General features: G+C 65.9%; 1 protein-coding gene and 1 long non-coding RNA gene across 2 annotated transcripts in view; both read left to right on the top strand.

Moving 5' to 3' along the window:
• The window catches only part of JPH3 (junctophilin 3), a 91,360-nt gene extending 77,905 nt beyond the window's left edge, over positions 1 to 13,455 (top strand). Inside the window, exons 3-5 of the mRNA XM_013998131.3 lie at positions 8,039 to 8,163; positions 9,811 to 10,709; positions 12,104 to 13,455. Coding sequence (XP_013853585.3) covers positions 8,039 to 8,163; positions 9,811 to 10,709; positions 12,104 to 12,184 — 1,105 coding nt within the window. The 3' untranslated portion in view covers positions 12,185 to 13,455. The remainder of the gene's footprint in view (positions 1 to 8,038; positions 8,164 to 9,810; positions 10,710 to 12,103) is intronic.
• The window catches only part of LOC146402146 (uncharacterized), a 345,416-nt gene that overhangs the window by 268,357 nt on the left and 61,899 nt on the right, over positions 1 to 15,160 (top strand). The window lies entirely within an intron of this gene.

Raw genomic sequence — 15,160 nt, 5'->3', positions numbered from 1 at the left:
AGGTGCGTCCCCCCACCCCCGGTTGGTGTCGGGGTCAGGCCCGGGTGGACCCTCTGGATGGGTCCAGCCCCAGCTTATTTATGAGCGTCAGACCTCAGGCGTGAGCAGCAACCTGCCCGGGAAGCACCCAGCTCGCAGCTTGTCAGCCGATGCTGATGGGCTGGCCCAGAGGCCAGACGCAGAGGGCATCCCGGGCTGTGGCCCACGCCCTGGAAAGACGGGGAGGGTTGATGACGGAAGTCTCCGGGGCCCCTGAATGTCCCTCTCGTCCTTGCTGTCAGATTCCCGAGATGCAGCAGCCCCGGGCTGTGCAGAAGGGCTGTGCCCCCATTTGCCAGCAGGGACAGCACTGATGCCTGCTGTGGGTGGAGCCTTTGGCTGCTGGGCTGGGGAACCCCGAGTCCAGAGGGGACCATCAGGCCCCGGGCGGTGGGTGTGTGAGGCCGGGCGGCAGGTCGGAGCACACGGGGGCGAGCTGGCTCTGTGAAGCGGGCGGTGTGGGATTTGACCCCTGCAGGTGCGCGCCCCAGCTCCACTTCCATCCTGCGTGGTCAGCGTCCCCAGCGGTCAATGGCTCTGGTTGGTGCCTCTCCTGCTGATGATATAGCACAGCTGCCTGTTTCCTGCCCCGTCTCCGCTTTCCTCCGTGGCTGGAAGGTGTGGACAGGAGAGGTGACACGGGGGTGGGGGTGAGGTCCTGGACCGGCAGCACAGGCGGACAGGGTGACTGAGGCCCTGGTGCTGCCTCTGTTCAACGATGCCAGGAACCTGTGCCTCCCCGACCTGCCCTGCACACCCTGGGCTCTGCCACCGCCCCCCTGGCCCCTGGCAGGTCGCTCCACCCCTCAGGCCCCGTTCGTCTGGCCTGCGAGGCAGGGCTTCCCCGAGGCACGCAGGGCCTATGGGCGGGGCTCGGGCAGGGCTGAGCGGCTCGCCTGTGGCCCCACCATCCTGGGGGAGCCGCCGTGACCGTGACGGGGGTCGAGTTTCCCTTTATGGACTGTTTATTGGGAGGTGCCATCCGCTGCTGGAAAACAGCCCTTAGCGAGCATCTAGCGACGTGAAGGCCAAGGGTTAATGCACCAGCCCTGCCGTGAGAGGAGCCCTGTACAATGCCCACCCCTTGCAACCCCTGACCCGCAAGTCAGGGTCCGATCCATCAGCCTTTGTTCCAGGGAACCGCAGCTCTTGATTCCGCCCTGAAGAACATCCGTCCTTCCCAGGCCCCGTGGGGGACGGGGACAGAAACAGGTCTGGCAGCGCCTTCCTGCGAGCAGGATGTAGCCTCGCAAACAACAGCAGAAGGGAAGGATTCTGCAGCCAGGGCAGGGGGGCGCAGGGCCAGGGCTGCACCAGGGGCTGGGGGGTGGGGGGGTGCTGCCCCTGCATCGTGGACAGCATGGCACCTCCCCCAAGTGGGCTGAACAGTGGCCCCAAGACACACGTCTAACTGGACACTGAATGCAGCCCTACTTGGGAAAACGGTCTTTGCGGATGGCGGTGAGTGAGGAGCCTGGGGTGCAGCCGCCCGGATGGTGGTGGCCTGAGTCCCAGGCAGAGGCCAGGGGACGGGCTGCTGTCCCGCAAAGGTGGCCATGTGAAGACAAGGTTCTAGAGCCACGCGGACAGATCTCAGGCCGTCGTGACGTCCTCCCTGTTTTTGAGGTCCAGATGCCATCTGCGGCGTGACCTGCTGGGAAGACGGTGTAAGCTCGAGAGCAGGGGCTTGTCCAGGGCTGTGGGGACAAGAGGGGATGTGGAGCCAAGTCACAGCCCTGGGCATGGGTGGGGCACAGGCTTCTTCCCTGAGCATCCCGGGTGCTCAGCAGGTACTGAATTGAGCCAAGTGAGTGGGCCCCTCCTTGGAGAACCCAGGCTTGTTTTAGCCCTTGGGGCACCAGCACTGGTGACAGCTGGTGCCCAGTGGTTGCGTCCCGTGGGGACCCAGGATGGGACAGCACAGATCTGTCTGGAGGAGTCGGCTCGGTCGGGGAGAAACAAGGAACAGGGCCCAGGGGCGAGGACAGGGTCTGGGCTGTATGGGGGAGCGTGGGCGAGACTGGCAGCTGCAAGTCAGGGCCACATGCCCACCTTCTGGGCAGATAGGGAGAGTGGGGGGCGCCTGGGGCAGGCATGCTCGAGTGGGCTGGGCTCCCTGTGTTGTCCCCAAGTGCAGAGGGCGTGATGGCTGGCTCAGAGCAGCAGCAGCAGCCGCAGCGAGGGGACAGGCTGAGGCCCCCACTTTCCTGCACCCTTTCTCAGAGTGGGGCCCCCAGACACCCCACAGCTTCACCCAGGGGTGCTAGGAGTACAGGTTCCCAGGCCCTGCCCCAGATCGGAGTCAGACACTGGGAGGGGCCGTGCCATCGGGGTTTTCTCACTCCTGTTCCCAGTAAAGTCACATTCCCAGGTTCCCAGAGGGACAGAGTTGGGGGGACACTCAGTGGAATTGGGGGAACACAGGCAGGTTGGCATCTGCCCCGCCCATCCATCCATCTGTCCACCCGTCTCAGGCGTCTGTGGCCCTGTCTCCAGCAGCCCTGTGGCCGTGTGGCTGTGCCCTGCGATGTGAGAGGTGGCGTCCTGGGTCAGGGGAGGCCCTGCCCGCCTTGTCCCCCAGTCGGCGGGAAACACTGGGTGGCTGAGCTGGTCTGGGAGCTGGGTGTGCACGTCCGACTGACATGCTGTGTGAGGTGGGGGTGAACATGCTGCCGGGCACCCAGGCGGAGCTGCCAGGACCTGGGGGCCCAGAGCTCACCTGCCAGTGGCGCCCTCCTTGTGTCCCCAGAGGGGCGGGGCCCCCAGGCGCGTTACCTGGCTGCCGGCCGAGCCCTGCGAGCCGAGCCTCCCTTGGCGGAACGTCACGATGCCTTGGGAGGTTTCGTGTCTATTAAATGCAGTCGCCTTGATCTAATTTTATCTTAGGGTAGCTGCAGTGTGTTCTTTTTATATACGTGTGAATGTATATGTGTAAATATACGTATGATGTTGGTGAATTAACGTCCGTGTGTTTTGACTAAGCGAAGCTGGGGAACTAGATCATGGCCCCTCCAGGGGTGTCTCCGCTGGATCCCTCTGCCGTGTGGATGTTGGGGGGCAAGGGTCCGAGCAGGAACAGCAGCCCCTCCTCTCGGGGAACCTGCCGTCTAGGGGTGGTCGCAGAAGTTGCTGGATCTGGGGGCGGAGGCTTGGCCGCACTTGTTGGCTTTGAGCTCAAGTCAAGGTCAGGTGTCCACACCACCAACGGAGGGTGGGGACCCAACTCTCAGCATCCCCAGGGCTCAGGCGCTGCCCTGAAGACACTGCATCCAGCAGGCCCCTGGGAGCAGCTCGACCTCCCCTGGAGAGGTCGGCAGGATGGGCGGGGGTGCTTTTGGTTTTATTTCTGTGGGTTCAGGACAAAGGGGGAGGTGTGTGCTGAGAAAGCTGGGCCTCCATCAGCCTGTGGACAAGTCCCTCGGGGGGCGGGGGCAGGGAGGCGCTGGGGCCTAAGCCGCCTGTCCATCGTGTTACACGCGTGCCATTGGGATGTGTCTGCACAAGTGTGTTGAAATGACGCTGGTTAGCCTGCCCCCTGGGGGATTTAAGCGGAGTTCTAGGGGGTGCTTCCGCGGTAAGTGGTTAGATCACTGCTCTAGACGAGAGGCCATCTGAGCCTCGGTTGCTGCAGCACCCCTGACGGTCCCGCCAGCCTGTCCCGTCGCCCTGCTGCCCGGCCCCTCTGCCCCTGGGTTCCTGCCGCCGCATCCCCATGGGGACCGGTCCCACCTCTTTGCCCAGAGCCCCGTCTGGGCTCCGTGACTGCTGAGCTCAGAACAGTAAGCGTCAGGAGTGAGGGGGACCTGCACTGCAGACGTCAGGGTGTCACGCTCCCCCGGGGGGCGGCAGGGGTGTCAGCCTGAGCCACCCATATCCCCGGACCCGCCCTGGGCGCCCCCAGACTGAAGTGCTGGTCTCTGGGTCATTCCAGCCTCTGCCGTTCGGCCCTGAACTCGCTGTGGCCCCACGTCCTGCCTTGAGGGTCTTTATGGGAAGCCCCCCAGGAAACCTGGAAGCCGGGACACTTGCTCCAGGCCCAGAACCTGGCCAGGCCATCCCTCCTGAGCCAAGGGTTTGCCCCTGACCGGCACTAGCTGTCCCCTGCTGGCCGTGGCCCGGGGGAGCCCCCATCCTGGCGCCCGCTCCCCCGCCCCATCCCTCGTGAGCTGAATTGACATGCGGCCCCTTAGAGACACAGCCACTGCGAAGACAGGTGCCCGTGGGGACTGGGAGCCGTGTCCTCAGGCTCGGCCTCCCCAGACCTTCCGTTCGCACAGGCTCCTGCGTCCACCACTTGGCACAGAGCCCTGACCCGCGTTGACTTCTCGGGGTTTCGTTGTCAGTGACGGGCACACTGGAGCCCGAGGCCTGGGCCGGGCATCCAAGGGCCTGGAAGGGCCTCAGCGTGGACGTCACCCGCTTTGGGGACACTCCTTCTGGTGACCCATGGTGCTCATTTGCCCGCTGACAACTCCGGGTCCCCAGGAACAGGGGCAGCACAGTAGGTGGGGCCGGGTGTGTGGGGCACTCGGCTCGGAACCCAGGGGCAGCCCGGGACCGGCCCTGCCGCTCGGCTTGGGGAAGGGCCTCGGTTGTCACGCGGGGGACAAGCGCCGGACAGGCCGCGGCGCTGGGAGGGCCTCGTTGGTGCTGAGGTGTGAGTCAGACCCCCGGGGCTGGGCGCGCAGTGGGAGTGACTGTCCTGGGGACGGGGCTCTGGTGGGGAGGGTGGAAAGGCCCCGGAACTGGACGGATGTGGTGAGCGCACAGCCCGTGACGTGCTGGACACCGCAGAGCCAGGACCTTCCGAGTGGTGGCCCAGGGATGTGCTTCTCCCCGCAGCCAACTCGGTTGTGCACAAAACGTCCACAAGAGGCAACTCTGTTGATTGTCCGGGGCTCGGGCAGGGGGCTTTGTTGTGGGAAAGGGGGGGCTCATACAGGGAAAGGGGTCTTTTGGGGTCACAGGAAGCCCTGAAACCGATTGCGGTGACGGCCGTACAGCTCCGTGCAGCGACTAAAACCACTGAATTGCAGGCTTTGGAGGGGCGGGGCGGCCGCTCCGAGCTCGAGTTCAGTAAACTGTCAGCACCAGAACCAGCCCACGGGCTGCGGGGGCAGCCTCGCCACGCAGCTCAGGCCCACGAGCTGGCGCTGGGGAGCTGGGCCCGTGCCGTCGGCAGAGCGCCTCTGGGCTGCTGGCTGTGGCCGGCCCGCGTGTCCGACGACAGCGGCGGACCTGGCCGGGGGAGAAGCGTGCAGAGCACCAGGGACGCGCCTCAGGGTTGCCCTGCGTCCCCGTGCCGGCTGTCTGTGCCGAGCACGCCCTGCTGGGGTTGCTCGCCAGGGTCCCTCCCAGCCCTGCCGAACGGGCACGGGGTGGGGAGAGGTGCGGGGCGGACTTACCCACCGGACCCCACGCAGCCGGATGACCCACCCTCCGTCCTCCCCGTCGCCAGCGATGGCCTCCCACTGGCCGGCCCGGGTCTGACTCGCTCCCTCGTGTCTGACAGGACGCGGCTGGCCTCCCACCGGGGCCTGGACAGGGAAGCCCATCTCCCGCAGGCTCCCGGCTGTGCCCTCAGGTGGGGGAAGCCCCTGGGGAGCCCGGGGACTGCAGCCCTGACGGCAGCTGCTGGAAGGCAGGCAGGAGCCGCGCTGTGTGACTGGCTTGGCCCACGGGGTCCCTGCCTCTCCTCTGCCGTGATTACAGCCGCGGCTCCCAGGGAGTCTCCTAGAAGGGGCGCTTCTCCGCTCACGCTGAGGGACGTGGCTGCAGCCACACTGAGTCCTTCCCCATTTCCTTCTTTTAAAGACATTTTCTAGAAGTTCCCGTCGTGGCTCAGTGGTTAACGAATCCGACGAGGAACCATGAGGTTCCAGGTTCGATCCCTGGCCTCGCTTGGTGGGCTAAGGATCCAGCGTTGCTGTGGCTGTGGCGTCGGGCGGCGGCCACGGCTCCGATTCGACCCCTGGCCGGGCACCCTCCATATGCTGCAGATGCAGCCCTCAGAAGACAAAAACAAATAAGATGCAAAATAAAAACATTTTTTATTATAGTTGATTTACAACGTTGTGTCAGTTTCTGCCGTGCAGCATGGTGACTAGTCGTGAATGTGCGTTACACACACACACACGTTCCCTTTCCGTGTTATTTTCCGTCATGTTCTGTCACAAGAGACTGGATAGGGTTCCCTGTGCTGTACGGCAGGACCTCATCGCTTGTCATCCTGGACGTCAGCTCCATCTCCTACCCCAACCCCCGTCCACCCACTCCCTCCCCTCGGCAACCACGTCTGGCATCTGTTTGTGTCTTGCGAGCAGGTTCATTTGTGCCGAATGTTAGATTCCACCTGGAGGTCACAGCATGTGGTACCTGTCTCTTTCGGACTGACTTCGCTCAGTACAGGGACCTCTGGGCCCGTCCAGGGTGCTGCAGCGGCATCTTTTCATTCTCTTTCATGAGAAAGAAATCGCATGTGTTCCATGGCGCGTGTGTACCCGTCTTCCGAATCTGTTCCTGTTGGTGGACGTGTACACTGTTTCCATGGTTACTGTGAAGCGTGCTGCAGGGAACACAGGCGCATGTATCTTTGTGAGTTGTAGTTTTGTCTGGATATATACGCAGGAGTGGGTTTGCTGGATCATAGGGTTAGTACTATTTTTTTGCTGGTGTTGTAGTTTTAGGGCTGCACCTGCAGCATCTGGCAGTTCCCAGGCCAGGGGTCCAACTGGAGCTGCAGCTGCCAGCCTGCGCCACAGCCGCAGCCACGCAGGATCCCCGCTGTGTCTGTGGCCTGCAGCACGGCTCAGGGCAACGCTGGTCCTTACCCCACTGAGCAAGGCCAGGGGCCGAACCCGCAGCTCGTGGATGCTAGTCAGGTCCATGAGCCCCGCGCCACCGCGGGAACGCCAGGGGTTCCCGTGAGGGACGCAGCTCTGGCAGCAATGCCCTGAACACAGGTTTCTCCTGCCACCGGGGCCTGCTCGCAGGCGCTGCTGCGGGTAGAGGAGGCCTGGAGGCCACGAGCGGCTCCCCTTCCTGGCCCCGCGTTCACGGGGGGACGTCCGTATGGTGTGTGCGTTACCGGTGCGTCTCCTTGTAAACACTCCCGGATCAGCACAGGTCCTGGTCGTAGCAAGAACCAGATCCTGGGAGACGCTCTTCAGACTGAGAACACACACGTTCCAGGGAGGTTAAAGGGGGGGGCGCCCGGTCACCCATGGGGCGAGAGGGTCTCCAGTGGAGCCGTGGCGTGGGAGGGGCACGGGCATGGGGCAGGATGCCCTCCTCTCCGGAGGGTGGTGGTTGTGCCTGGCTTTCCTGGAGGGAGGGCTCCAGGAGGGAGGATGGCAGAGGACCCAGAACCCGCGCTGTCTCGCTTCAGGTGCCCGACGCAGCTGGGGGAGGGGGCCTCGGGCGGGGATGGGAGTTGCTGGACATGGGCGGGAAGGTGGCAACGTGGGTTCGGATTTGGGGGCCCCTCGCCCCCGTAGGTGCTCAGGAAGCCGGCGGGCCGTCTCTGGCGCCTGCCTCCTCCACGCCCTGCGGCTAGGACCGTGCTGGGCAGTGGGACAGGGCCTGGGGAGGAGTGGCCTGGTGGGGCGGCTAGGCTGGGGCAGAACCTAAGTCCCCAGGGCTCCCCGGTGCTGGGAAGGTGGCTTCGCCTCGCAGCTGCTCCCGAGGGCCGGCTCCGCCGCCGCCAAGCCCCCCTTCCTGCTCGGGAGCCACTGCTCGCCCTGCTGCTTGGGGGGTGGCCTGCTGCCCCCACGACTGTCATCTCCAGTCAGGTCCACGTGGACTGCCCACCTCTGCCCATCCTGGAGGCTCAGCGGCCAGGCAGCGGCGGGTCTTGGACGGGACCCTCCTCACGGCAGGACCCGCTGCGCCAGGACCTGTGGCCAGAGCAGCTGCCAGGTCCCCAGGCCTGGGGGTCCCAGGGCTCCAGCACCCGCCCCGGCCCCCGTCTTCAGCCTCCCTCCCTGTCTCTCCCTCCCAGGACCTCCCATTCCCGGGCCAAGGCTGAGGCAGCCCTCACGGCGGCTCAGAAGGCCCAGGAGGAAGCACGCATCGCCAGGATCACTGCCAGAGAGTTCTCCCCTTCCTTCCAGCACCGGGAAAACGGTGAGTCCACACGGCAGGGCACCTCCCACGGTGCCCGCCCGCGTGCCCCCCGCCCGAGTCTGTGTGTCACCCTCCTGCTCCCTGGTGAATGTCCAGGAGTCCGTGTGTACTTCTTGGCCCAGGGTTATGCTGGAACTTTCTGTAACTGCTTTTGTCCAATGAGGGGGCTGCCTACCACCCAGGAACCATGGCCCGTGGGGCTGGAGCGCCCAGGTGCTGAGTTAGGGTCCCACCAAATCTGGATTTGCCGTTAGCACACGCAGGTCTGGTACCCGGAGGGAGGCAGGCGGGGGACAGGAGTGAGCTAGCAGCTCAGGAATGCTGCCCAGATTCAAGACCCCGTCCCTCCTTGAGGGGCAGGCCTGAGGGCGGCGGTGGGCTGCAGCAAGGGCTACTGAGCCCTCCTCGCGTCTGGCCCACCCCCCCAGACCCAGACTCCACAGAGCGAGTGGAAGCCTCTCCAGGTGCTGGAGCCATGGCTCTCGGCCTTGCTGGCAGGGGTCCTGGCCTTTGGGCCAGCCTTGAGTACCCCAGGACCCAAGACAAGGGACAGAGGCACACGGATTCAGCTGCCAATGCTCCCTGCCCTGCATTTTCAGCCCCTGCTTCCGGGAGCCTCACGTGCTCAGGGTCTAATTTTAGCTGATAAACCGCTCCTGTGGGGAGTGCTGGCAGTCAGGGGGCCAGAGCTGAGCCGAAGCGCACCTGTCCCCTTCTGGGGTGTGGCATCCAAGGGCCACTTGGGGCTGACCTCTGGGCTGGCAGGGGACAGATGGCCTCCTGGGAAGGCCTGGGCCCCCCGCCCCCCAGCAAGCCTCAGCGTCCCTAGGGCACAGGAGTCGGGCCCCGAGGACGCCCCACTCTCAGCCAGCAAAGGGGAATGGAGGTGGGGGCCTGGGATGAGGCCAGACTCCCCGCCAGGGAGGCCAACAGCCCTGCCCCCGGTCCCAGCTGCTGAGCGAGCGCTGGACTCACCCAGCCACACCCTCCAAGGACCTCCAAGGGGCTGGTCCCTCTGCCCAGCACTCGGGGTCTCTCATTGCCGCTGGGGACCCCGTGGGGCTCACCCTGGGTCCTGCCTGTCCTATGGAACAGCTGTGGTGACTGTCCAGAGGGGGCTGCCTCATCCCTTTGTCCAGCTCTGCCCAGCCGGGGGCCTTGGGTCCCCTGTGGGTGCTGCCAACAGCACGGTAGCTGTCTCCTCCTAAAGGGAAGGGCTGGCCCCGTACCACGGATGACATGGTCCCCCCCCGGCCAGAGACTAGAGACTAGAGTGGGGAGGGGAGCCCCCCTCAAGGGCATGAGACCCCCAGGGCAGGGGACCTGGCCGCCTGCGCTGCCTTTGTCGTTAGGAGGGGCCTGTGGGGGGTGGACTGGAGACCCCAGTGCAGGCTGGCCGGCACACTCGGGCCTGGGGTCTGTCCTGCAGCGGGGCCTGCACCGGGGCCGCCGTCCACCCCCTGCATCGTAATCTGGTCATCCTCCACGTGCCGGGGGGGGGGGGGGTCGGGGGTCTAGGGAGGGGCGTTAGGGGACAGTGCCCTCCCACTTCCCCGGCCAAGGGTAGCAAGGGCCCCCGTTCCCTGCTGCTCTTGGCCGAGCGTCTGCGTAACCAGCCGCTGTGCCCCCATCTCCTCCCCCGCGAAGGGCTCGAGTACCAGCGGCCGAAGCATCAGCTCTCCAGTGACGACATGGAGGTGACCTCCACCGGGACACCCCTGCAGCAGGAGAGCCCCGAGCTGTACCGCAAGGGCACCACCCCCTCGGACCTGACCCCCGACGACAGCCCCCTGCAGAGCTTCCCCGCCAGCCCCACGGCCACCCCGCCCCCGGCCCCCGCCGTGCGGAACAAGGTGGCCCACTTCTCCCGGCAGGTCTCGGTGGACGAGGAGCGAGGCGGGGACATCCAGATGCTGCTGGAGGGCCGGGGCGGGGACTGCGCCCGCAACAGCTGGGGCGAGGAGAAGGCCGGGAGCTCCAGGGGCGTCCGCAGCAGCGCCCTCCGCAGCGGTCCGCCCGGCGATGACTTCCGCACCCGGGGCTCGGGCCCCAAGCAGCCCGGCAACCCCAAGCCCCGGGAGCGGCGGACGGAGTCCCCCCCCTCGTTCTCCTGGACTTCCCACCACAGGGTGGGCAACCCGGGCCCCGGGGGCACCAAGCTGCTGGAGCTGGACGAGGAGAAGCTGAGCAACTATGAGATGGAGATGAAGCCGCTGCTGAGGATGGACTCATACGCGCAGGAGGCGCACCCCCCGAAGCGACGCTACAGCAAGGGGGGCGCCGGCCGGGGCCCGGGGGAGGACCACCGTGCCGAGGACCGGGGCTTCGGGGCCCAGAGACTGCGGTCCAAGCTCCAGAACAAGGAGCACGCCAGGCCGGCCTTGTGCGGGGAGCCCGCGGTGCAGCGGCTGGGCAGCCTGCGGCGGGGGGACGGGGCCGAGCCCCGGCTGCTGCGCTGGGACTTGACCTTCTCGCCGCCCCAGAGGTCCTCACCCGCGGCGCTGGAGTCCGACGAGGAGAACGGGGACGAGCTCAAGGCCAGCACGGTGAGTGGGCGCCGGGGTCCCGGGAGCGTCCCCCCGCCAGCCCTGGCGCCTCCGCAGTAGGAAGCAGTGCCGACAGGGCTCTGACGGGTCCACGCGCAGGCTACACCAGGGGCCGTCCTTCCAGCCCAAGCCCAGGGGGCGAGTTGGGAAGCTCCCCAAAGCACCCGGCAGCATGACCCCAACCCTGGTCAGACCTCCCAGGAGGACTCTCCCCTGCCTGCCTCTCCTGGGGTCCTGCTCCCTTCAAGGCGACATGGGCAGAGTTCCAGAGTTCCACCCCAGGGCCTCACTCTGTCTGGGGACACACTGCAGTGCAGCTTCTGGGCACCAGACCCCCCAGGTCAGCGCTGGGGGTGGGCCTGACTCGTGCTCACCAGACCCCATGGGGACAGTGGCTAGTGCTCAGGTGGGCAGGCCTCGTCTCCAGGGAGACTCGCCTGTGCTCCCCCTCGGAGGGCAGGTGCTCCTGGGGGAAGAATGAGGGGCTCTTGCACCCTGGAGGGGCCTCCCGGGACCCTTGCCCAGCAGCTCCCTCCACCCAGTGGCAGCAGGAAGGGCCCAGAAAACACCTTCTCAGATGCATAGCCCCTGGGTGAGGCCCATGCCTTCCACCCTGCCCTGCAGGTGTCCCCCTCGGGCCCTCCGGGGGCCTAGCACTTGCTAGGGGAGAGGCTTCTTGCTGGGTCTCCCTTGCTGTGGGCTGGCTCCTGCTGTGCAGCTGCGCTTTCTGAACCCAGGGGCCCAGGGAGCAGCCCTGCCTGCACCTGCTGGGACCTGGGTACCAGCTCCATCCCAGAAGCCTGCGTGCATGCCTGTGTGTGCATGTGCTTATTTCAGGAGGCTGAGTGGTGGGCAGGGCGGGAGACACAGGAAGGGTTCTATATTTAGCCCACTGAGCCAGGGTGGCGCTTGCTCTGAAACAAAGCTGCTGCAGGCAGCGGCGCGCGTGTGCGGCCGGCTCGAGCTCCTGCAGCAGCCACCCCTCATCTTTGTCCAGCACGGGGGCCTGGCCCCAGCACCGCAGAGGGTTCAGGGGCAGCCGGTGGAGGGTGGGCTTCGTGGCCCCAGAGGGTGGGCAGGCACTCCCGACACCAGGTCTGGGGCCTCAGGCAGGACTGGGGGCCATGCTGGCTGGCCCACCTCTTTCAGCCCCGTTGTGCAGGGCTGAGCCAGAAATGCGGGTGGGGGGCCGGCACTGAGGTTTTCAGCGCCCCTGGCGTCCAGGCGAGGCTCTGGGGCCTCTTCTTCAGCTTGCCAGAGTTGGACTTTGGGTTCAGGCCATGTCCCGAGCCCCGCCCCCCCGGGAGCCCCGCGGTGGGCTCAGGAGGAGCGGGTGGCGCAGAGCAGCCCCGCCGCGGCCGCCGGCTCAGCCGCGCTCTGTGCCTCTGCTGCAGGGCTCAGCGCCTATCCTGGTCGCCATGGTGATCCTGCTCAACATCGGCGTCGCCATCCTGTTCATTAACTTCTTCATCTGACGGGACTGCCGCGTGAGCAGCACGCCGGTGTACAGAGGGACGTTCGCAGCAGGATGACGGAGCGAAGCCCGAGGCCCGGACGGCCCGACCACGACTCCGAGTCTTTCCACAGAACCACACGAAGGGGTATTACTCACAGTTTGCCTTTTTTTCTGGGTAATGTTTTCGGATTTTAGCCAGAACTCTCTGCTTGGGTAACACTATGCTGTGTGGCATGGCAGAAGGAGGCCCGCACGCCGACCCCCCGGCTTGCCGCGGAGAAAAGGATCCCAGCAAACTACCGGCAACACGTCCTCACGGTGGTCAGCGTCCCCCCCGGGACGTGGATGAGGCGGAGCCGGGGCAGAGCCCTGGGGGTCCCGCTGTGCCGGGCGCGGGCGCGGCCTTTCCTCGGCGCCGGAGGCGCGGTGCCAGGCCCGGGTGAGGCGGGAGCGCCCCTCCCCAGCTGGCCGCGGCCTGGGCCCTCTTCTGTCCCTGTCTGTGCTGTGTTCCTCGGAGAGCAGAGCCCTGCTGTCTCTCCTCCCGGGACGGGGGCACAGCCCTGCCCTCTCACTGCCCCACAGCTTTCCTCACGGGGTCCTAAAGTCAGGTCCTCACTGTCCCCACTGTCTCCCCCTCCCCTCAGACCCCCGGGGGCCCCGGGAGCGCCCTCACCTGCACAGGCTGATGAGGGCCTGGGCCCCAGCACGTGGCCTCCCGCACGTAGGATGCAGGCGGCGCCCAGGCTCCCGTGACCCTGTCGGACGCCCGAGGCAGCAGTGGCCCCTGTGACGTCCCCTTCTGTCACTGAGCCATGGGTTTGCACTCTTTCGTCCTGTGCCTGCCTCGACCTCCAACTCCTTCCAGAGGCCTCATCCATTCAGACTCCGGAGCTGGCCTGGTCCCAGGACAGGCATGCGGTGGAGACCCAGTGGCTTGAAAACTCCCGTCACGACACGCCCCTCTCCCCCCAGATATGCAACGTACCTAGGTTCAGTCGGCAGAACCAGGCTCCCGGGGTCTGGGCTCTGCTGGCGCGGTTCCGCCCACCAAACGAAAGACGAGGTCCTCGACGGTGGGGTGGCCGGGGTCCCGGCGCGTGGCTGGGCGGCAGCGCACGGGCCGCACGCAGGCCTGGGACGGTCCTGGCCGCCACCGCGGACTCTGCCTTGCTTTGCTTCCGTTCAGCTGTCTCTCTGCTGCCTTTCAAGCAGCCTTCTTTACTACACTGCACTGGATTGCTATATTTTTAACCAGAAATAAACGAAAGATTAGAGCATGTTCCAGTTAAACTCCGTTTTATTGTTTCCATCATCCATCCAGTGTGGTTTCGTCGGGGGTTCTTGGGGGGCGCGGGGACCCGGGCGCGGGAGGCGGGTCTGCGGGGAGGTCCCCGTCTGATGTCACTCCCGGGAGGACGCCGCCTCTTTCCAGACGGCGGAACTTCCGTTCTGTTCCCCTTTTCCAACGCCTCGTCACTGGAGCCCAGAGGGAACCAGTTGCGCCCAGCGGGACGTGGCGTCTGCACCCGGCTAGGACGCACGATTCTACATCCAGCTCCTCGGCAAGATCGGCGCGACCTCTGTGCACCCCGTAGCCGCCTGACCAAACGTGGGACCTGCCAACGCAGCTACGTATTTACGTGCAAAGCCCACGAGGCACGCAGCTCTGCGGCGAAGCCAGCACCCAGAGCAGGGTGTCGCTGGAGGCGGGACTGCTTTCGTGGCAGGCGGCTCACAGGGGGCTGCCAACGGCCCCTCTTCCGTCCAGCTGCCAGTGACAACTGTGAAAACCAGACTCACACCCGCCCTGTGCCACTTCCCTGCGCCCGGAGAAGTCTGGGTGCACTCCTCAATGTACGGCGTCTGAGGGCCCTGGAAGCCCATTTTTTTCATTGGTTTCCAGACGATTGAAGACCGGGTCGCCCTGCAGGCCAGCTGAAGGCCTTCGCTCAGCCGGGCCAGCCTTTCCTACCTACCAGGGCCGCAGGTTTCACTGACAGGTGTGCCCGCGCGCTCCCTCTGGGGCTGGGTCGGCTGAGCTGCAGGGGAGGGGTGAGATGCTGTCACCATGCCCCAGGGGTGCGTGGCGCCGGCAAGTTTTAATTAATCCCAGAGCAACCTCGGGAGAGTCATCTTCTCCCCTGACAGCGGCTTCCGAGGTCGAGCTGAGAAACGCGGCGGCAGAGAAGAGAAACGGTTCCCTCGGCCGCTGGGCCCAGCCGCGGGAGGTGGGCAGGCCGCTCCCGCCGCACGGGGCACCTCACCTGGGGGAGCTGGAGAGGACGCTGCGCCAGGGCTGCTGACACGAAAGATGGTGTCCGTGTGGAAAAGCTCACTGGAGCCACAAATGATGCCGCTGGCTGATACCACTCGAGCGGCACACGTGCCGTGACCACGTCTAACAGCTCATTCCCGGCCCCAAGTCCTCCGTGGGGGCGTGAGCATGACGTGCGCCACGTTCCAAGACCCCGTGCAGCCTGGAGAAGGCGGGTCGGGCCCCACAGACCCCAGGCCCGAGCGTGGCACAGGTACACGTCTGAGGTCCCAGCCTGGCCGGAGACGTGCTCCCGTCTAGGAGTCCCGGCTTGGACAGAGATCCTGGCGCGGCCCGACTCAGAAGCTGAAGGTGGACGCCAAGCCCAGTCGAGACGGTGGGCACCAAGCCGAGGTGCTCTGATCTGGTGAAGCAGGCAAACGCTCGGGGAGAGAAAGGGGTTCTGAGTTTTGATTATCCTTCCAAGACCCGCGAGGATCCGTCCTTTTGGGGCATGCGCCCACGTGCGGTCAGACGCTCGAGGACAGAAGCCGAGAGCTGGCTCTGCTGGACACAGCTCCCCCTGGCGGGGCGGGGCTCCCCAGCTTCCTGCTTCCATCTCCGGGCTCCCCGGCAAGGTGCCTCGCAGATGCCACCGCCTCTTCCCAAAGCCGCATGGGCCGCCCGGCCCACAGTCAACCAACAGCATCCAGCTGGCGGACGCCCCCACTGTCGTGGCAT

The sequence above is a fragment of the Sus scrofa genome, chromosome 6 (assembly GCF_054392235.1).
Source record: "Sus scrofa isolate SSC_HxYL_T2T_F1_AM1 chromosome 6, Sscrofa_HxYL_maternal_Yorkshire_Landrace_v2.0, whole genome shotgun sequence".
Taxonomy (NCBI): Eukaryota; Metazoa; Chordata; class Mammalia; order Artiodactyla; family Suidae; genus Sus; species Sus scrofa.
This window is presented reverse-complemented; position numbering and strand designations above follow the sequence as displayed.